Here is a 22620-nt window from a genome sequence, read left to right as displayed (position 1 = left end):
GCAGTGCCTTCCAAATCCTAACCACTCACTGCGTAAAAATGTTTTTCCTCTGGTTCTTTTGCCAATTACCTTAAATCTGTGGCCTCTCGTTATGGCCCCTTCAGCCCTTGGAAAGAGTTTCTCTTTATTTGCTCTATCTAAACGCTTCATGATTTTAAATAACTCGGTCAAATCTCCTCTTAGCCTTCTCTGCTCCAAGGAGAACAATCCTAGCTTCTTCAGTCTATCTGTGTAACTGAAATCCCTCATCCTTGAAACCATTCGAGTAAATCTCTTCTGCACCCACTCCAAAATCTTGACGTCCTTCTTAAAGTGTGGCGCCCAGAAATGCACACAATACTGGGGCTGTGGCTGAACTAGTGTTTTATAAAGGTTTATTGAAACTTCCTGGCTTTTGTACAATATTTCTGCACTGCCAGGGCTCACTGAATAAAATAGTACAGGTCATCGTGTTAATCACTTTTATGTAAAAGACATGTTTTTCTCAAATGTTTGCTCTTTCTGTTGAGATTAATTTGCTCATCGATTGATAGGTTACGATATATTGTTATTGAAGCCAGATAATCCCATAAATGCTTTGCTAAGAATTATCATTGAATTAGGATAGCCATAAACTGCAGCTAATCTTAACTCAAAGATAATCCTTAGCAAAGCAGTTATGGGATTATCTGCTGGATTCAACAACACAATATTGGTCAAAAGGCAGGGAATATTAAAAGCCTGTTGTAATCCATGGGCCCAATTGCTGCATGGACGATTGCCCAGTAACTTCAAGTCATACTTTCAAATAATGCTCTCATCCATATTGACATCAAAAATAAATCCATGAGTTTTGAAGGATGTCCTTGGTGCTCAAGATACAAACCTGTTGTCATTGATATTGTAGGTCTCGATTGATCACACTGCTAATTCAAAACACTCCAGAATCAAAAGGGGAATGACCTTGATGAAGATGGTCTGTGTGATTATGGTCTGTGTGATTCATCATCATCATAGGCAGTCCCTCTGTTATATATGCAGACAATAGATATACTCTCTGTGTAGTCACTGTATAGTTGCATAAGATGGAGACTTGTTACCTGATGGACTATCAATAAGGTTTATACTGTGTATATACTATGCTGGCACCACTAGAGGGTGCAACTGGTGAAGACCGGGGTTTCCTGCCCCAGTGGCAGAGGTTGTCCACCAGAGGGCACTGTGGTGGGAGACCTGAGGGTCATCTGCATAGGTGTGCAGGGCCCAGTATAAAAGGCTGCCCACCATGCTTGTGCCTCACTCTGGAGTTACGAATAAAGGACCAAGGTCACTACAGTTTGCGTACAACACATTGCCTTGTGGAGTCATTCATAAGTGCATTACAGACATAACATCCTGGAAATCGAGGAAGACTTGCTTCCACTCTAAAAGTGAGTTCTCAGGTGGCTGTGCAGTCCAATATGAGAATTACAGTCTCTGTCATAGGTGGGACAGACAGTGGTTGAAGGAACGAGTCTGTGTGATTATGGTCTGTTTTATTATGATCTGTGTAGTTATAGTCTTTGTGATTCTGGTCTGTGTGGTCAGCGACCTGAAATGTTAACTCTGTTTCTCTCTCCACAGATGCTGCCTGACCTGCTAAGTATTTCCAGCATTTTCTGTTTTTATGTCTGTTTGACTATGCACATTTAAATGTGACTCTTTCCTTTTCAGAAGGCATGATTTTTCCTTTCGCTTATTTCTTTGCATTTTGCAGGAAACTGAGAAGCCCTTTCAAGCATTTCTACCGCTGTCCACTGAGCATCCCAATGGGAGTAACTAAAATTTGCTACCTCGCCGGCAATCGTGATGTCATCCTGTGTGCAGAGCCCCGTTACCACCCTGGATGTAAAATTCGTTTCTGCCCCCTGCAGCATTGCCGGGCGTCAACAATGGCAGCTGCAGGAGGCGTTGTCACCTCGGCTGGCTGCTTGGGGAGCGCTAATTAAAGGCAGTGGTGGGTCAGGTATGGCAAAATTTAATTATGTCCGCAGTGTGTTGCATTTTGATTTCTTTGGACCCCGCGAGTGCTCAGCCCTGCACTCTGAGTGCTTGGGGCTGCTATGCCCGTAGCGCAGGTACCATCGACAAACATACACAACCTTAGCCTTCAATGAATGCGTGCGGCAAACCAGACTCCCCACCCACCCTTTCCTCCAACGACTGTCTGTCCCACCTGTGACAGAGACTGTAATTCCCATATTGGACTGTTCAGTCACTTAAGAACTCTCTTTTGGAGTGGAAGCAAGTCTTCCTCGATTTTGAGGGATTGCCTATGATGATGAATGATCTCAGCATTGGCCCTTTCCTTTAAGGGAGGGAAGGAGCCTGTAAAAGTGGTAGCACTGCACAGGACATTGCGTAGTGCCCTGCCGATACCGCCCCTCTTGATTTAACTCCACTTCTGTCTTAGAATGCTAAAGTGGAAGTTCCCGGCAGAATAAAGTGTTTACTGCCCGGCGATACTTTTGCGCTCCCGCAAAAGTTGTCGCCCCACACGGGGCGCTCCGCAATTTCTAGCCCGAGGTATTAGAGATGAAAATCTACCTGATCCAGTTAGGCGTAGCCCTGCCTGTAAATGCTGGTGTGAGGGCACCATCAGGTGAGCAAGGTCTGCATCCCTCTGTTGCACCTCCTCTTTCTCCTTCAAAAAAATATAAGTTAAGGGGAATTCTCAGGGGGCAACCTGCTGTGACAATATTGTGAACACTCCGAAAAATAGGACAGACAAAGAATTGGCATAAAACCATCGGAGCAATTAAGAATGAACAAGGAAAAAAGGAACACAATCTGGGTATAGCGGCCTCCAAAAACAACAAATTAGTCTGCTTATAGGCCTCTTTAAATACTCTTATGGATGTAACATAGCTCCCAAGAACCGTCTTCAGAAGACCATCATAATTTCAAAGCCATTATGTCGGAATGTGAAGTTATTTCAGCAGCATAATCATAGGGGATTTAAAGAACCAGATTACATGTTCCCTATAATTAGAAAGATGTGCTGAAGTAAGGTGGGAGGAAGCTTGTGTGGAGCATAAACACCGGCTCAGATCAGTTGGGCTGAATGGCCTGTTTCTGTGCTGTAAATACTATGTCATTCCATGTAAGAACCCTGGACAAGGTTTATGTGGGCGGATTTTTGACAAAGTGCTTTGCTGCGAAATCTCCAGGAAATTGCATGGGTGTCTGAGTGACATCATTTGATGCCTCACTTAACGATTGCAACTGGGGAACTGACAAAGCCTTTCTTGAAAACCTGACTGAAAATTCAGATGAAAAAGCCCATACATTTCTGTCCTTTGATTCTGGCTCCACAAATAATGTCATTATTAAGAAATGAGAGGCCTAGCATAGTTTATATCTTAGCTCCATCCTCTTCAGTACCACCGCAGTATAAATGTGCCTGTATCACTGTCCTTCTAGTCACATGTCCGACATGTCTGTGTCTTCACTCACTCTGATATATGACACACTGGCCGATGTCTCCAGAACACCATCATGATGGAAGTTTATGGGAAGAGGTAAATTCCACTGCCACTCCAGACTCTTCACAGGCACATAAATGATGTGGCCACTGTGTCCCTTACACAGTAGGACCTCTGGCAGACTGAGTAACGGATTGTACACCCTCAGAGGCAAACAATATTCGCTTGTGCAATCTATGACTTCATCCGAGCCCTTTGGTTGTGCTTCAGTTGCCATTCAGTACCTAATTAATGTATTAATTCAGCTCAATTTCAGTTATTACAAAATACTTAATTGTGGGCCCAAGATTGCAATTGTTGATTCATCTCAGTAGTAAGTGCAACGTGAACAGAGCTAATTAGTAACAGATGAACGGCTGTACTGAGGAATTGAGGGCAAGCAGGCGACCATGAAAGATGTCGACTACAGGTCAAGTTCTTTCATGGTTGTTGCGGAGCTCATTGTTATTATTTGCACTGAGGCAGTTTGTTGTTTCAGTTTAAGCTGGAGAGGAATTAATATAAGAACAGAAGAAATAGGAGCAAGAGTGTCCCCTCGAGCCTGCTCCGCCATTTAATAAGGTCATGGCTGATCTGATCTTGGGCTCAGCTCCACTTCCCTGCCCGCTCCCCATAACCCTTCATTGCCTTAACACTCAAAACTCTTGCCTATCTCCACCTTAAATATATTCAATGACCCAACCGCCACAGCTCTCTGGGGCAGAGAATTCCACAGATTTGCAACCCTCTCTGAGAGAAGAAATTCCCCCTCATCTCAGTTCTAAAGGAGCGACCCCTTATTCTTAAACTATGCCCCTAGTTCTAGATTTCCTCATGAGGGGAAACACCCTCTCTGCATCTACCTTGTCGAGCCCCCTCAGTATCTTATTTGTTTCAATAAGATCACCTCTCATTCTTCTAAACTCCAATGAGTATCGGCCCAACCTGCTCAACCTTTCTTCATAAGAATGGTAGTTCACCAATTAATAATATGGTAACTGAATCCTCTATCAACTTCAGATCTCCTCATGCAACTTAGAATTTGCGCTGTCAAAACATATGAATGCGCAAGGCCTGATTCCCCAATCAGGAGCAGTGTTCACAGCGAGCACTGGTTGGGAAAATCAGGGTCTACAGTTTGTTTTTTTGCTCTTTTCAACAATAAATCGAGTGTTGCAGCTCCAGAACTTCTTCACCAGTGTTGACTTTGAGCACCATCCCTCGTATTATTGTACTGTGCTTTGCAACTACTAGGCTGACTCCAACTGGGGAAGTGTTCCGAAGCACAGCACAGTTATAATGATTAAGATGTACATTTACTGACACATACCATTACACTAAATTGCCTTAGCATGCAAACTAGCCACACCCGAATGAGTGTACAAGACATTATTATTCATGAGACTTAACGAGAGGGCATCACCATCAAAAACATCGAACAAGAAGGGAAGAGGATTGCCTCTTTTCCCCCCATTTTATCAGATGTTTTTGTTCAGATGTTTTCGCTCAAACAGTGAGGGCCGATCACGTCATCAGTGTGACAGACTTGGAGGGGCTACTGAGCCTGACAGGAAGAGGGAGCTCAATAAAGCTGAAAATGACCAGCTCCCGAGGAACATTGCAACTAATGGACAACTCAACTCCAGCTCCATGAATCAGTTCAAAGGCTGCGATGAACACACTGGCCCAGAAATTCAGGGGACAAAATGAGCAGAAATGCGGCACAGTGGAGTGGGGGTTATGGAATTTGGCAAATCCAGTTTTAAATAGAATCAAAGACTTGCATTTATGTAGCGCCTTTCATGACCTCAGGATGTCCCGAAGCAATTTACTTTTAAGAACATAAGAACATAAGCAATAGGTGCAGGAGTCGGCCATTTTGCCCCTCGAGCCTGCTCCACCATTCAATAAGATCATGGCTGATCTGATCTTGGGCTCAGCTCCACTTCCCCGCCCGCTCCCCACAACCTTTCACTACCTTATCGCTCAAAAATCTTTCTAATTCCACCTTAAATATATTCAATGACCCAGCCTCCACAGATCTCTGAGGCAGAGAATTCCATAGATTTACAACCCTCGGAGAGAAGAAATTCCTCCTCATCTCAGTTTTATATGGTCAACCCCTTATTCTGAAACTATGCCCCCTAGTTCTAGATTCCCCCATGAGGGGAAACATATTCTCTGCCTCTACCTTGTTGAGCCCCCTCAGTATCTTATATGTTTTAACAAGATCACCTCTCATTCTTCTAAACTCCAATGAGTATAGGCCCAACCTACTCAGCTTTTCTTCATAAGTCAACCCCTTAATCTCAGGAATCAACCTTGTGAACCTTCTCTGAACTGCCTCCAATGCATGTATATCCCTCCTTAAATAAGCAGACCAAAACTGTACGCAGTACTCTAGGTGTGGCTTCACCAATATCCTGTACAGTTGTAGCAGGACTTCTCTGCTTTTATACTCCATTCCCTTTGCAATAAAGGCCAACATTCCATTTACCTTCCTGATTACTTGCTGTACCTGCATACTAACTTTTTGTGTTTTATGCACAAGGATCCCCAGGTCCCTCTGTACTGCAGTGTTTTGTAATTTCTCTCCATTTAAATAATAATTTTTTTTTGCCAAAGTGGATAACCTCACACTTTCCCACATTATACTCCATCTGCCATATTTTTGCCCAATCACTTTGCCTGTCTATATCCCTTTGCAGATTTTTTGTGTCCTTCTCACAACTTGCTTTCCCACCCAGCTTTGTATCATCAGTAAACTTGGCTACATTACACTCGGTCCCTTCATCCACATCATTAATACAGATTGTAAATAGTTGAGGCTCCAGCACCAATCCCTGTGGTACCCCACTAGTTACCTTTTGCCAACCGGAAAATAATCCATTTATCCCGATTCTCTGTTTTCTGCTAGTTAGCCAATTCTCTATCCATGCTAATATATTACCCCCAACCCCGTGAGCTTTTATCTTGTGTAGTAACCTATTATGTGGTACCTTATCGAATGCCTTCTGGAAATCCAAATACACGACATCCACTGGTTCCCCATTATCCACCCTGCTCGTTACATCCTCAAAGAATTCCAGCAAATTTGTCAAACATTATTTCCCTATCATAAAACCATGATGCCGCTTGACTGTATTATGCTTTTCCAACTGCTACTGCTTCCTTAATAATGGACTCCAGCATTTTTCCAATGACAGATGTTAGGCCAACTGGTTTATAGTTTCCTGCTTTCTGTCTGGCTCCTTTTTTAAATAAGGGCGTTACATTTGATGTTTTCCAGTCCGCTGGGACCTCCCCAGAATCCAAGGAATTTCTGTAGATTACAACCAATGCATCCATTATCTCTGCAGCCACTTCGTTTAAGACCCCAGGATGCAAGCCATCAGGTCCAGGGGACTTGTCCACCTTTAGTCCCATTATTTTACCAAGTACTTTTTCTTTAGTGATAGTGATTGTTTTAAGTTCCTCCCTTCCTATAGCCCCTTGATTATCCATTATTGGGATAGTTTTAGTGTCTTTTACCGTGAGGACCGATACAAAATATTTGTTCAAAATCTCTGCCATTTCTCTATTTTCTATTATTAATTCCCCAGTCTCATCCTCTAAGGGACCATTTACTTTAGCTACTCTCTTCCTTTTATATACGTGTAGAAACTCTTACTATCTGTTTTAATATTTCTTGCTAGTTTACTTTCATAATCTATCTTCCCTTCTCTTTATTATTTTTTAGGCGTCCTTTGCTGGTTTTTAAAAAGTTCCCCAATCCTTTGGCTTCCCACTAATCTTGGCCACTTTGTATGCCATTGTTTTCAATCTGATACCATCCTTTACTTCCTTAGTTAGCCACAGATGGTTCTCTCTTCTCTGAAAGTCTTTCCTTCTCACTGGAATATATTTTTGTTGAGAGTTATGAAATATCTCCTTAATTGTTTGTCACTGCTCATCGACCATCCTACCCTTTAATCTATTTTCATACTACACTTTAGCCAACTCTGCCTTCATACTGTTGTAATTAGCTTTATTTAAGTTCAGGACACTAGTTTGAGAGCTAGCCTTCTCACCCTCAAACTGAATTTGAAATTCAACCATGGTATTGATCACTCTTCCCAAGAGGATCCTTTGAGATCTCATTACACATTACCAGATCTAAAATAGTCTGCTCACTGGTCGGTTCCACAATGTATTGTTCTAAGAAACCATCCTGCATACACTCCATGAACTTTTCCTCAAGGCTACCTTTGCCAATTTGATTTATCCAATCAATATGAAGATTAAAATCGCCCATGATTATTGCCATACCTCTCTCCATTATTTCTTGATTTATACTCTGTCCTACAGTGTAGCTACTGTTAGGGGGCCTATAGACTACTCCCACCAGTGACTTCTTTCCCTTATTATTTCTTATCACCACCCAAACTAATTCTACATCTTGATCTTCTGAGCCAATAACATTCCTCACTACTGCACTGATCTCGTCCTTTATTAACAAAGCTACCCCACCTCCTTTTCCTTTCTGGCTTTCCTTCCGAATTGTCAAAAACCCCTGAATATTCAGTTCCCAGCTTTGGTCACTTTGCAACCACATCTCTGTAATGGCCATCAGATCATACACATTTACATCTATTTGTGCCGTCAACTCTTCTATCTTGTGATGAAGGCTGCGTGCATTCAGATAAAGAGCTTTTAATTTTGTATTTTTACCATTTTTCCCTGCTTTCTGTTTACACTTTCTGATACACTCTTATTTTTATACATTCTGTCCCCTCCTGTCACACTCAATGAAAGGTAGTCATTGTTGTAATGTAGAAAATCCACATAAAGGCTGCCACGTACATTAAAATTGAACCCCCCAGTCCAGTAACAATGACCACCCCCCCAGTCCAGTAACAATGACCCCCCCCAGTCCAGTAACAATGACCCCCCCAGTCCAGTAACAATGACCCCCCCCAGTCCAGTAACAATGACCCCCCCAGTCCAGTAACAATGACCTCGCCCTGTCCAGTAACAATGACCCCCCCAGTCCAGTAACAATGACCTCCCCCCCCAGTCCAGTAACAATGACCTCCCCCCCTCCCAGTCCAGTAACAATGACCCTCCCAGTTCAGTAACAATGACTCTCCCAGTCCAGTAACACTGACCCCCCCCCCCAGTCCAGTAACACTGACCCCCCCCAGTCCAGTAACAATGACCTCCCCCCCGGCCAATCCAGTAACACTGACACGCCCCCAGTCCAGTAACAATGACCTCCCCCCCCAGTCCAGTAACAATGACCTCCCCCCCCCGCAGTCCAGTAACACTGACCCCCCCCCCCCCCCCCCAAGTCCAGTAACAATTATCCCCAAGTCCAGTAACAATTATCCCCCAGTCCAGTAACAATTATCCCCCAGTCCTGTAACAATGACCCTCCCAGTTCAGTAGCAATTATCCCCCAGTCCAAAGAGTAACAACTGGAAGGTAGGATGGGTGAATCATGGGTCCCCATCCCCAGTAAGCCTGCAGCCAGCAATGGATATGGGTCACTTGTGGAATCTCCCCCGCTCGCCACCTGATACTCCAGCAGGAGCAATGTCTGCTGAGAGGGCCCGGTACTGTAACAGGCTTTAAGAAGGCCCCAGAAATGCTGAAGAGACAGCTAATCAATGCCAGATAGGCTGGTTGCCTTGTATAGGCCACCATATTTTACTCCTTGAGAAGCCTTCTAATTAGACACTTTTCAGACATTTTTCTTTGGGTCTTCCCAGAGTGACAAGGTGCTGCTCCGACTTATGCTGACTCATCGAGCGGGCTTCTCTGTTGCGCATCCATCACCCACAAGAATCTAAACAACCTCATCCCTGTGATTTGGGGCAGGGCCAACAGCTGGACAGAGTGGCAGGTAAGATGTGTCCTTCCCCACCTTTAAAAGGGTCCATGCAATTTTGTTTTTTGGTGTTTTAGAAACATAGAAACATAGAAATTTACAGTGCAGAAGGAGGCCATTCCGGCCTATCGTGTCCGCGCTGACCAACAAAGAGCCGCACGGCCCTTGGTCAGCAGCCCTGAAGGTTACAAATAAACCTATGAACAATGAACAATGGCGGAAAGGCAAAGAGCACCCAGCCCAACCAATCTGCCTCATCACAACTGCGACACACCTTATACTAAAACATTCTACACTCCACCCTGACTGGAGCTATGTGATCTCCTGGGAGAGGCAAAAACCAGATAAAAACCCAGGCCAATTTAGGGAGAAAAAATCTGGGAAAATTCCTCTCCGACCCACCCAGGTGATCGAAACTAGTCCAGGAGATCACCCTGGCCGTATTCGATTCCCTGCAGTACTTACCATTATATCAGCTTCATCCAACAAAAGTTCATCCAGTCTAATCCCAATTACCATCTCTAGGTCCATAACCCTGCAGGTTACTGCACTTTGAGTGCCCATCCAACCATCTCTTAAAAGTGATGAGGGTTTCTGCATCCACCACTCTTCCAGGCAGCGAGTTCCAGATCCCTACAACCCTCTGCGTAAAGAAGCCCGCTCCCCCCCTCAAATCCTCTCTAAACCTTCTTCCAACCACCTTAAAACTATGCCTCCTCATAATAGACCCCTCCACAAATGGAAATAGACCCTTACTATCCACTATGTCCAGGCCCCTCAATATTTTGTACATCGCAATGAGGTCTCCTCTCAACCTCCTCTGTTCCAATGAGAACAAACACAGCCTATCCAATATGTCCTCATAACTAAGATTCTCCATTCCAGGCAGCATCCTAGTAAATCTCCTTTGCACCCTCTCTAGTGCAATCATGTCCTTCCTATAATACGGTGACCAGAACTGTACTTAATACTCCAGCTGTGGCCTAACCAAAGTATTATACAATTTAAGCATAACCTCCCTGCTCTTATATTTTATGCCTCAACCAATAAAGGTAAGCATTCCGTATGCCTTCTTAACCCACCTTATCCACCTGGTCTGCTACTTTCAGGGATCTGTGGACAAGCACTCCAAGGTCCCTTTGTTCATCCACACTATTAAGTGGCCTACCGCTTAATGTGTATACCCTTTCCTTATTAGCCCTCGCAAAGTGCATCACCTCACACTTCTCTGAATTAAATTCCATTTGCCACTGCTCTGCCCACCTGACCAGATGATATACTCCTGTAGCCCATGACTTTCCTCTTCATTATCAACCACACAGCCAATTTTAGTGTCGTCTGCAAACTTTTTAATCATACTCCCTCTATTCAAATCTAAATCGTTGATATATACCACAAAAAGCAAGGATCCCAGTACTGAGCCCTGTGGAACCCCACTGGAAACATCCTTCCAGTCACAAAAACATCCAGCAATCATTACCCTTTGTTTCCTTCCTCCAAGCCAACTTTGGATCCAACTTGACACTTTGCCCTGTATCCCATGGGCTTTAACCTTCATGACCAGTCTACCATGTGGGACCTTATCAAAAGGTTTGCTAAAGTCCATATATACTACATCGTACGCACTACCCTCATTGACCCTCTTAGTTACCTCCTCAAAAAATTCAATCAGGTTAGCCAGACACGATCTTCTCTTAACAAATCCGTGCTGACTGTCCCTAATTAATCCTTGCCTTTTCAATGCAGATTTATCATGTCTTTCAGGATTTTTATTTAGTACTTTCTAGGGTAGAAATTAATCTTGGTGCGGCAGGTCTAAGCGGTTGGGTGGGCACTGCATCGCCCGTCTGTTATACTCCAGACTGATTCCTGGAATGGGGGGATTGTCCTATGAGGAGAGATTGAGCAGACTTGACCTATATTCTCTAGCGTTTAGAAGAATGAGAAGTGATCTCATTGAAACATGCAAAATTCTTATAGGGCTTGACAGGGTAGATGCAAGGAGGATGTTTCCTCTGGCTGGGGAATACAGAACCAGGGGTCACAGTCTCAGAATAAGGGGTTGGCCATTTAGGACTGAGATGAGGAGAAACTTCTTCACTCAGAGGGTGGTGAATCTTTGGAATTCTCTACCCGAGAGGGCTGTGGACGCTCAGTCGTTGAGTATATTCAAGACAGAGAGCGATTGATTTTTGAATATTAAGGGAATCAAGGGATATGGGGATAGAGCAGGAAAGTGGAGCCCTGATCTTATTGAATAGCGGAGCCTACTCGAGGGGCCGAATGGCCTACTCCTGTTCCTAATTCTCATGTTCTTATGCTCTCCCTGCCCGATATTCAATTCTATTGAAGTGAATGGAATTGAAAGTCAGGCGGGCGTCTAAAGGGCAGTCGATCAGATATTGCTCATTTTGCGCTAACGTCCCAAGGGAAGGTCATCTGCTGGTTTTGTGTTCTCCAATCCATCTCCGGAAACCGTCTTACGTGTAGCAAAGCAGGTCAAAGTAAATGACGGTTCTTTTATAAAACGTCGGATATTTAGGAGAGGTCTCAATGGCAAGGCTCTGCTCTAAAAGATCACCACACACACACACATGGTTGGCACTCTGGTAATGCAGAGCCTTTGGACTGGGTCACTCACCGGCACTCTGTGTTTCCAGGAGTCGATGCATTTTCCGGTATGGCCCAGCCGGGATGTTGAGGTTTGCCATCGTGCTGTCAGGATTCATTGTTGCGTCTTTAAGTGTCTTCTCCCCAGCGGTGCTGAAGTTGATGACCTCGTGCGGGGAGCTGGGGTGCACCGGCGGGTAGCTCTTGGCATCGGCAGCATTCTTCTGAAGTCCGTCCGGTGCGATCGGGCCCGTGCCTTGCCCGAGGGAGGACTGGCACTGGATGGGCTCGATGTGGCAGTTGGCGTGGTAGATGCTGTGGACAGACTCGGTGTTACCGGGGGCGGCGGGGGCAGGCGGTGGGTGCAGGTTGGGCAGGGGCGAGGGCAGCATCACCAGCCTGCTGCCGCCGTGGTGGGCGGAGCTGGTCTCTACCTCGCCGATCTCGGGGCTGGCCCTGGGGGCCCGCAGGCTGCCGTTGCTCACGTGGTAGTGGTGGTGGTGGTGGTGGTGGTGGATCAGGTGGTGGACAGAGGCCACCCGCTTCCGCTGCTGCCGCTTGCGGGGCTGCGCGCTCGGCTTGCTCCTGCTGACGGGCTGGGCCCCCCGCCTGGCCACCACCGCGAAGCAAACGCGCACGACCTCTCGCTTGGCCTTTCGCAGCATGTGGCCGATGTACTTCAAGAGTTCGTCGTAGCAGCTCCCCGGTTCAGAGAAGCTCGCCAGCGTGCTCGCATTGGACATGAAGCGGACTCGCTGTTCCTTCATCAATTGGCTTTCGCGTTGTTTGGTTTCAGAAAACTGGGTTGCTATGACAACGAGACATAAATTGATCATAAAAAATGACCCAACCTGAAGAGAAAAAAAAATACAGGAATGAAATAATTCGAGACGAACATCGTATTCAACCAGATCGCTGCAGTTGATATACTTCAACCGTCACAAGTGGTCGGAGGGAACCTTGGAAAGCACAGGACTGGAACTGAGTGGGAAGGTTGTCGGGGGGAGGTATAAATGCTTGAGGTTGATCAGGGTGGGAATATGGGAGGAAGGGGGTGAAGAACAGTTAAATGCCTTAACTCTCAAGAAGTGTAGCAAGCTTTTCCCCACCATTATTAGCCACTCAGTAAGTATTTTAAACAGTGGAGGTTTTTTCCTGTTTTGAGCTAGGAAGCATTTGCCATTAAAAGTATATACTGTGCACGATCTATTTTAAATAATAGATGTTTCGCAGCTCAGTGCCGGGGAAAACCTTGTGGAAACCACACTCAGCCCGTCCCCACTGGAAATACAACATATTAGTTAGCAGGAACGGTAGTGTCATACATAAGAATGTAAGAAATAGGAGCAGGAGTAGGCCATACGGCCCCTTGAGCTTGCTCCACCATTCAATAAGATCACGGCTGATCATCAACCTCAACTCTACTTTCCCGCCTGATCTCTATAATCCCTTGATTCCCCTAGACTCCAAACATCCATCTATTTCAGCCTTGACTATATTCAGAGACTCAGCATCTACAGCCCTCTGAGGCAGAGAATTCCAAAGATTCACAACCCTCTGAGTGAAGAAATTCCTCCTCATCTCTATCTTAAATGGGCTTCCCCTTATTCTGAGATGATGACCCCTAGTTCTAGACACTCCAGCCCAGGGAAACAACCTCTCAGCATCTACCCTGTCAATCCCCTTCAGAATCTTGTATGTTTCAATGAGATCACCTCTCATTCTTCTAAACTCCTGAGAGTATAGGCCCAATCTACTCAATCTCTTCTCATAGGACAGCCCTCTCATCCCAGGAATTAATCTAGTGAACCTTTGTTGTACTGCCTCCAAGGCAAGTATATCCTTCCTTAGATAAGGAGACTAGAACTGTGCACAGTACTCCAGGTGTGGTCTCACCAAGGCCCTGTACAATTGTAGCACGACTTTCTTACTCTTATACTCCAACCCCTTGCAATAAAGGCCAACATAGTGGTTATGTTACTCGACTAGCAATTCAGAGGCTTGGACTTATAATCCAGTGAATGGGAGTTCAAATCTCACAGTAGCAATTTGAGAATATGCTCCAAAAACATTTGAAAATAAAAAGCTGGTATCAGTAAAAGCGACCATGAAACTGCTAGATTGTTATAAAAACCCAACTGGTTCACTAATGTCCTTTAGGGAAGGAGACCTGCTGTTCTTACCTGGTCTGGCCTACATGTGACTCCAGTCCCAACATTAACACCAACATTGTTAACTCTTAACTACCCTCTGAAATGGCCCAGCGAGCTGCTCAGTGTAACACCACTTTCTCAGGGCAACTAGGGATGGGCAGTAAATGCCAGCTTGCCGGCGATGCCCACATCCACAGGGAGAATTAGAAAACACTATTACTTAAATACTTACTATGATCAGAAGGATGAAGTAGATGAAATTGTAAAAGGAGTGAGCGTCCATGACAAAATACATGATATCAACCCATCCCTCCAGGGTGATAACCTGAGAGAAAAATCAAATATTTCAGCCGGTCAGAGAGTTTGAAATAAAATCAGATAGACTTGGTTCTAATTCAGCAAGACATTCTGCTCTTTAAATCAATAACATCAAGGGCTGACCACCACTGTTGCTCATATCTAGATGGTTGTAGAAACCTTTTGAACATTAGATTTTAAGTCATTGATGTGCCAGACCAAGTCGTAAATCCACAGAGGCCAAGACTTGTGTGGGCACTTACATTACATAATTTATGCAAGAACATTAATTACATGACTTAACAACCAAATGAGGCTATTAGATGGCAACATGTATTTCTGACGTAAGGAAAATGGAGAATTTTTATATCTATAAATGTTAATATTTGCAATAACACGATAGTATAGCTTAATACATTGAAATGAGTGCAGTTCCTTCCCCTAACAAAGGCTTTGTCAGATTGGTCTGGAAGGGGTTCATGGCCCATTCTAGGGGTGAGTGACATTCTGGCGTATTCAATAACGTCAGCCAGTTTTAGACAACTCGAAGTAGGAACATACGAACAGGAGTAGGCCATTCAGCCCATCGAGCTGTTCTGCCTGTTCAATTAGATTATGGATGATCTGTATCTTAACTCCATTTACCCTCCTTGGTTCCGTATCCCTTAATACCCTTGTCTAACAAACATCTGCCAAGCCCTGTTTCGAAATTTTCAATTGACCCCCCAGCCTTAACAGTTTTTTGGGGGCGAGAGTTCCAGAGTTCCACCAGCCTTTGTGTGAAGAAGGGCTTCCTGATATCACCCCCCTGAACGGCCTGGTTTCTAATTTTAAGGTTTTGCCCCTTTGTGCTGGACCCTCCCCAGAAAGGAAAGTGAAAGAAACCTGCCAATCACGTTGCAGCGCACAATGATTCGACTAATTGATCGTTCCTGTCGGAGTTACAGTTGAATATGATGACTGGGTACCTTTTCTTTAGGTATCACACATAGGTGCTCCTTACAAAAGCATTAGAACAAAAATAGCAGACACCCATCCATATTAAACTGGCTCTGTAATGTGACTTTGGAGGGTGCCTCTGAAGAGACTTGTAGCATTGTATACTTAACCTGAGAGTGAAGACTATCCCAATTTAAAAAAAAAATAACATGCAATCAGACATTTGGGCTTAGAATTCGATTTGACTGGACAATCTACCTGGATTGGATGACCAATTTTCCAAACAATTGCTATCAAGGATCACTGCTACAAAGCTCAGGACATAATCAGTGTGCCCAATTATTTCAACAAGGTGATAGGCAGAAGGAGGGGGACCAAGACTAATAAACAGGTGAAGCCCCCAATAGCCCCCGACCATTTTAAGACTCTTATGAGAGGGATTTTTCACTGGCAGAAACAGGGTGGTAGCACCCCAAAAATGGTGGGGAAAAGCTTACTGCCCCGTTCCCAATCCACAACATCATGTTCAGAAGGACCCAGCGTTGGGTGGCCCCAGTCGAACATAGGAACATGAGGAGGCTATTTCACCCCTCGAGCCTGTTCCGCCATTCAATGAGATCATGGCTGATCTGTGACCTAACTCCATCTACCTGCCTTTGGCTCATATCCCTTACTACCTTTGCTTAACAAAAGTCTATCAATCTCAGATTTAAAATTACCGATTAACCGAGCATCAATTGCCGTTTGCGGAAGGGAGTTCCAAAATTGTACCACCCTTTCTGTGTAGAAGTGCTTCCTAACTTGACTCCTGAAAGGTCCGGCTCTAATTTTTAGACAATATCCCCCTAGTCCTAGACTCCCCAACCAGCAGAAATAGTTTCTCTCTATCTACCTTACTATGGCCTGCCTGTTTAAGGCAGTCAGCCCTTTTGTTATGCAAATTGGACCATCTTGGAACACAAGTGGGTGGACAACACCACATAGTGACACTTGGCGGTCCATAAGAATATACGAAATAGGAGCAGAAGTAGGCCTTAAAGCCCCTCGAGCCTGCTCCACCATTCAATAAGATCATGGTCGAACTTTGACATCAACTCCACTCTCCCGCCCGATCCCCATATCCCTTGATTTCTTTAGTGCACAAGAATCTATCTATCTCAGCCCTGAATATACTCAACAACTGAGCATCCACAGCCCTCTGTGGTAGAGAACTCCCCGATTCACAACCCTCTGAGTCCTACATGGCTGACCCCTTATCCCGAGACTGTACCCCCTAGTTCTAGACTCTCCAGCCAGGGGAAATAGCCTCTCAGCATCTACCCTGTCAAGCCCTCTCAGAATGTTATACGTTTCAATGAGATCACCTCTCATTCTTCTAAACTCCAGAGAATATAGGCCCAACCTAATCAATTCCAACCGAAGGAGAGTTAAAATTCTAAGTTTTTAATTATTTCCATGGGGCCAGGAGGAGTAGGGCTGCCCCTCGGGGATTCACAAAAACAAGGTGGGCCACTGGAGCACCTGGTTCACCCCTTCCTTGATCAGCTGAGACTAGATGGCCGATTCCTGTTCCTAATGTTGCCGGGTCAGCGTGACTGGAAGCATCACCACCACGGGACTCCCGCTTGCTGGCGTGCGAAGCTTTGGGGAAAAAAAAATTGGAACAGTGAAAAGGAACGTCTAGAAAGATGTGCGAGCGTGAGAGGAGCAAGGCTCTGAGCAAGGACAGATGTGTGCGGGAGCGAAGCCAGCTGAAGTAGGGAGAGAAACTGTGCGGCTGGGGAAGAAAGGCAACAGCTGCCAGTCGGCAGGCATACAGGAGGAGGGGGGAGGTTGGGGGGGGATAGACGGAGAGGTGCGGGTGGAGGGGGGGAGAAGGGGATGGATTGGCTTTTGTCTCACAGAGCTGGAACAATAGTTGCAGCAGTGGCACGCGAGATCCGCAGTATACAGTGCCTGGACCACCACAGTACACCCCACACGTCTGGTCCAAAATACTTCTGTTGCACGAATCAGGGATTATCTATCACTCCTGAAATAACATATGGCGTTGTTGGGGAAGTGTCGGGGGGGTGGAGGGGGTGGCGGAATACTAGTCTCACTAGCATCTGGAACTATTTATTAGCATACGCAATGTGTCAGTGATCATATCAAATGATTTTAAGTCCTCTCTATTTGAGTGTTGATGCAAGGAAGATTATGGACAAGAGAACTATTGATTGTTTTGATTTTCGACAGAGAGGGTACACCTGGGCTGGCTCTCGGACTGCGTGCTGCCGATCAGGAGCCCCCGTGCAGTCAGAAAACCGGCTCTGCCAGACCCGGGACCGAGACAGCGCAGTATTGTAGCACTCACCCGTAAAGTATTGGCACCCAATGCCCTGGCCCGCTTTTCCGACTGACCTCGTAAGCTGCTTGAAAGAAGCCGGGTAACGCCATAGCTGAAATGAGGCGTTTCTTTCAGGAGAGGTGGCCAAAGAAAAAGGTGTGAAAATTGAGAGCGAAGGAAGTTGTGGGCGACAGCCATTAAGAAAATCGGGCGGGGTGTAAAACGGCGGTCGATTCGCTACCCGCCCAAGACTACTTTCACCCCCCCCGATGTCTGTGGGAGCGGAGTGAAAAAAGAAACAGAAGGAAATTAAAGTACACAAAAAACTGCTGATACCGGACAGAGCCACCAGTGAACTTCTGAACATCCGGGAACTCCCCAGCAAAATGAACACCACAAGCTGTAAATATTAGCCGACCATTGCAACGCAACGGAGGCATTTTCCTAAGCGATGTGTTGCAATAACTTCAATTTCATTCTCTCCTCCGTGCAAGCACAGGATGTGTTTGGAGGAGGGGGTTAGGCAGGAGTGTAGTGGGGTGGGTGGAGGGTGTCTGGCTTCAGAAGTAACATTACACAATCCCCTCAACACCAACCATTAAAAGTCGTCGGTTGATTAAGGTCAAACAAGCGTTCAGATCGCCAACTTCTGTAACGCTAAGTGTGCTTTGAGAGATTATCTGCACTTGAACATTCCCACACGCATGGATTAACTCCCAGTCCAAGCACGTCAGCTTGGGAATTTGATTTTAGGTTCGAGCATTTGTTTTAATTAATCCGTTTAAAAGGAGAGGAAAAAAAACCAAGGATTAATTGAGAACCGAGTCAAGGATTGCGACTAAGCCCGGAATGGAACTATGACAGAAAGCGTGGTGCCTATCTCCCTCCCACCCCCCACACCGAAGGCAAAGAGTGAGACAAAATAGTATTGTCCAACACCACAAGCCTTTCACCCGACATACTGCTTCCCTCAGGCAGTAATGAACACGACTTCAGCACACCACACTCTGAGGTAAAACCAAGTGCCAAAACACAATCTTTTCAGGCTGTTGAATTAATTGGGTTATTGTTACGCAAAATAAAAAATAAACCTCTTATCCTTTAATCCTCCTCAAGCTGGTTTATTTACAGACTGGGATTCCTAGCTTCTAAAGTATTCCAGAGGGCGTATGAAGAGTGTCATTTTATTATGCCATCTCTAAAATGATGTTGAAAGCCTAGTAGCTCATAGAGTTACATCAAGGCACCAGCACAGAAACTGGCCATTCCGCCCAACTGGTCAATGCTCCACATGAGCCTCCTCCCACCCTTCTTCATCTAAACCCGTCAGCAGATCCTTCTATTCCTTTCTGCCTCATTTGCTTATCCAACTTCCCCTTAAATGCATCTATGCTATTCGCCACAACCACACCTTGTGGGAGCGAGTTCCACATTTTAATCTCTCTCTGGATGAATAAATACCCCCTGAATTCTTTATTGGATTGATTAGTAACTATCTTATATTTATGATCTCTAGTTTTGGATGCCCCCACAAGTGGAGACATTTTCTCTACGTCCACCCTTTCAAACCCTTTCAGAATCTCAAAGACCTCTGTGAGGTCACCCCTCACCCTTCTCTTCTCTAGAGAAAAGAGTCCCAATCTGTTTAACCTTTCTTGATAAGTATATCCTCTCTGTTCCAGTATAATCCTTGTCAACCTTTCTTGCACCTTCTCCAATGTCTCTATATCCTTTTAATAATATGGAGACTAAAACCTTTCACAGTACTCCAAGTGTGGTCTAACCAAGGTTCGATAACTTTTCAATTCTATGCCTCTGGAAATGAATCCCAGTGCTTGGTTTGATATTGTTATTGCTCGCCACCAACATTCAGGTTTGATGAGAAATGTTAAAGCTGGTCGGCTAGAAATGCTTCCTCTTCTGTCATTTTTGAGTGACATAAAATAAGCTCCCACCTATTATACAGTGGACCCAGGGTCACTCTGTTACAGAGCCAGCATCGAACTCAACACATTCTCCATAGCAACCAGCACCAAAGTGTAAAAGGATTTTTTTTTCTTGTCACAGTTGAACTCTGTGATGGTGGGGCAAGTTGGCGTAAATTAAACTGCTCCTTTTATCTGATTGTCCGTATTGACACTGACCCAAAACATCAGGACTGATTACAATGCAGACGAGCTTTAGCTGGACTGAGATCTAAGGGATCTGCTTTCTGATCCGCATACATTCATCACACAAAGCTTACAGCCACTGGCTACCCTGGTGCTTCCCACCAGTCAGCTTTTGGTTCATTCAGTTTAAACAGTCACACAAGAATTTAAACAAATAAGAATGATACAAAAATATCACAGTAGATCTCAATAATCCATTTGAATCTGTTAGCTATTAATCAGCAGTCCGGTTACATACCGGGAATGAACTGTTGTCAAGAAAAAAGGCCCTCTGTTATTTACACAATGACTGCAGTTTGTGGCTTTACTAACGTAATGTATTTGCTTCAATAGTTCTTTGCTTAAGAATTCATCGCAACATATTGCTATTTAGAAGTAGTTGGTTTATTAGCAAAAGGTTTAGCAATCACACTACACATTACCAGTTCATCCACCAGGCTCACAACCACCTGACTCATTGTGGATCCCCCAAATCCAACTGGGTGGGGTTTTATTGAGTCTTGTGAACATCACATGACTGGCTAAGCCACTCGCAACTCAACAGCCTTATAACTATTTCAGTTGAAACCATGAATCAAATGCCCCCTGATTAAAGGGGAGTACGAAAACCAACAAACTAAAACAAATTAAACTTTAAACATTAGTGGATCAAATTAAAATTTGTTTGCCGGGGGTGATGTTGCACTCCAGTCCCTCCGGCGCCCACCTCTCGCGGAAGGCCGCGAGCGTACCGGTGAATACCATGTGCTCCATCTCCAGGGTCACCCTGGCTCGGATGTAACCGCGGAAGAGAGGCAGGCAGTCGGGCTGAACAACCCCCTCGACTGCCCGCTGCCTGGACCGGCTGATGGCCCTCTTGGCCATGCCCAGGAGCAGTCCTATGAGGAGGCCTTCGGACCTACCCGCTCCCTCCGCACAGGGTGCCCAAAGATCAGGAGTGTGGGACTGAAGTGCAACCAAAATTTGAGGAGCAGCCCCTTCAAATATTGGAAGAGGGGCTGCAACCTCACACATTCACTATATACGTGGAACAGGGACTCCTCTAGACCGCAGAAATTACAGGTGGCCTGGGAGCCCGTGAACTGACTTAAAAACTTATTGCACAGGACTGCTCCGTGCAACACCTCCAGGCAAAGTCCCCAATAAATAGAGGGACGACTCCCGCGAAGAGAACGCTCCATTGGGGACCCCTGCCTCCTCCAGACGGCAAGATGGTGCACCATGGCGTGTCCGGATGGCAGGCAAGGATGGCAAGATGGAGAGTGTGCAAGGGCAGCCCGTACAGGAAACCCCTCTGCGCAGTCAACAGCTCTACAGGTTCATACATTACAACTAAGAAACTACGCAACTCAGGATCAAAGAGTGACTGAGAGTGAGTTGCAACTAACCAAGTTGGAGGCATTTTTATACACTCCAGGCCATCTCCATTACTTGAGGCAAAATAGTTTAACCGATATCCTGAGAACTTGCAGTCTATACTGATGTTCATATCAATAAGTTAAGCTGCATTGCATAACTGATAGCCTGAGTATTTGGTGTCAAAGGGCAAAGTTTCTATTATTTTTCTCCAAAACTACTCACTGAAAATATGAATGCTCACTGGCTTTACTTACTAAAGACTATTTCCCGTTACATGAGAACAAGAGGCAGGAGAAGATCATACGTCCTTTCGAGCCTGCTCCGCCATTCAATAAGATCATACTGATCATTGACCTCAACTCCACTTTCCACCTGATCCCTATATCCCTTGAGTCCAAAAAAAAATCTCGATCTCAGCCTTGAATATAATCATCGACTGAGCAAAGACAGCTTTCTGGGGTAGAGAATTCCAAAGATTCACAACCCTCTGAGTTAAAAAAGTTCTCCTCATCTCAGTCTTAAATGGCCGACCCCTTATCCTGAGACTGTGCCCCCTGGTTCTAGACTCTCCAGCCAAGGGAAACAGCCTCTTAGCATCTGTCAAGTCCTCAGAATTTTATATGTTTCAATGAGATCACCGCTCATTCTTCTAAACTCCAGAGAGAGAGTGTCGACCCATTCTACACAATCTTTCCTCATAGGACAGCCCTCTCATCGCAGGAATCAATCTCACGAACCTTTGTTGCACCCCCTCCAAGGCATGTATATCCCTCCTTAGATACGGAGACCAAAACTGTGCACAGTACTCCAGATGTAGTCTCACCAAAACCCTGTACAATTGCAGCAAGACTTCATTACTCCAACCCTCTTGCAATAAAGGCTAACATACCATTTGCCTTCCTAATTGTTTGCTGTACCTGCATGTTAATTTTCCTTGTTTCCTGTACAAGGACACCCAAATTCCTCTGAACACCAAAATGTAATAGTTTCTCACCGTTTTAAAAATATTCTGTTTTTCTATTCTTCCTATCAAAGTGAATAACCTCACATTTTCCCACATTATACTTTATTGGCCAACTTCTTACCCACTCACTTAACCTATCTATATCCCTTTGCAGGCTCTTTGTGTCCTCCTCACAGCTTACTTTCCCACCTAGCTTTGTATCGTCAGTAAATATTAATATATTACACTTGGTCCCTTCATCTAAATAATCAATATAGATTGTAAACAGCTGAGGCCCCAGTACTGATCCTTTGGGTACCCCATTAGTAACAGCCTGCCAATCTGAAAATTACCCATTTATTCCTATTCTCTGGATGGATAGAAACATAGAAACATAGAAAATAGGTGTAGGAGTAGGCCATTCGGCCCTTCGAGTCTGCACCACCATTCAATAAGATCATGGCTGAT

At 45.0% G+C, this 22620-nt stretch overlaps 1 protein-coding gene across 1 annotated transcript in view; it reads right to left on the bottom strand.

Annotated features, from left to right (window-relative positions):
* The window catches only part of cacna1g (calcium channel, voltage-dependent, T type, alpha 1G subunit), a 372532-nt gene that overhangs the window by 291993 nt on the left and 57919 nt on the right, over nt 1-22620 (bottom strand). The window contains exons 6-7 of the mRNA XM_070857502.1: nt 14347-14439; nt 11993-12812 (exon numbers count right to left, since the gene is read on the bottom strand). Of these exons, the coding sequence (XP_070713603.1) occupies nt 11993-12812; nt 14347-14439 (913 nt within the window). The remainder of the gene's footprint in view (nt 1-11992; nt 12813-14346; nt 14440-22620) is intronic.

Source organism: Pristiophorus japonicus, chromosome 16, assembly GCF_044704955.1.
Source record: "Pristiophorus japonicus isolate sPriJap1 chromosome 16, sPriJap1.hap1, whole genome shotgun sequence".
Taxonomy (NCBI): Eukaryota; Metazoa; Chordata; class Chondrichthyes; family Pristiophoridae; genus Pristiophorus; species Pristiophorus japonicus.
This window is presented reverse-complemented; position numbering and strand designations above follow the sequence as displayed.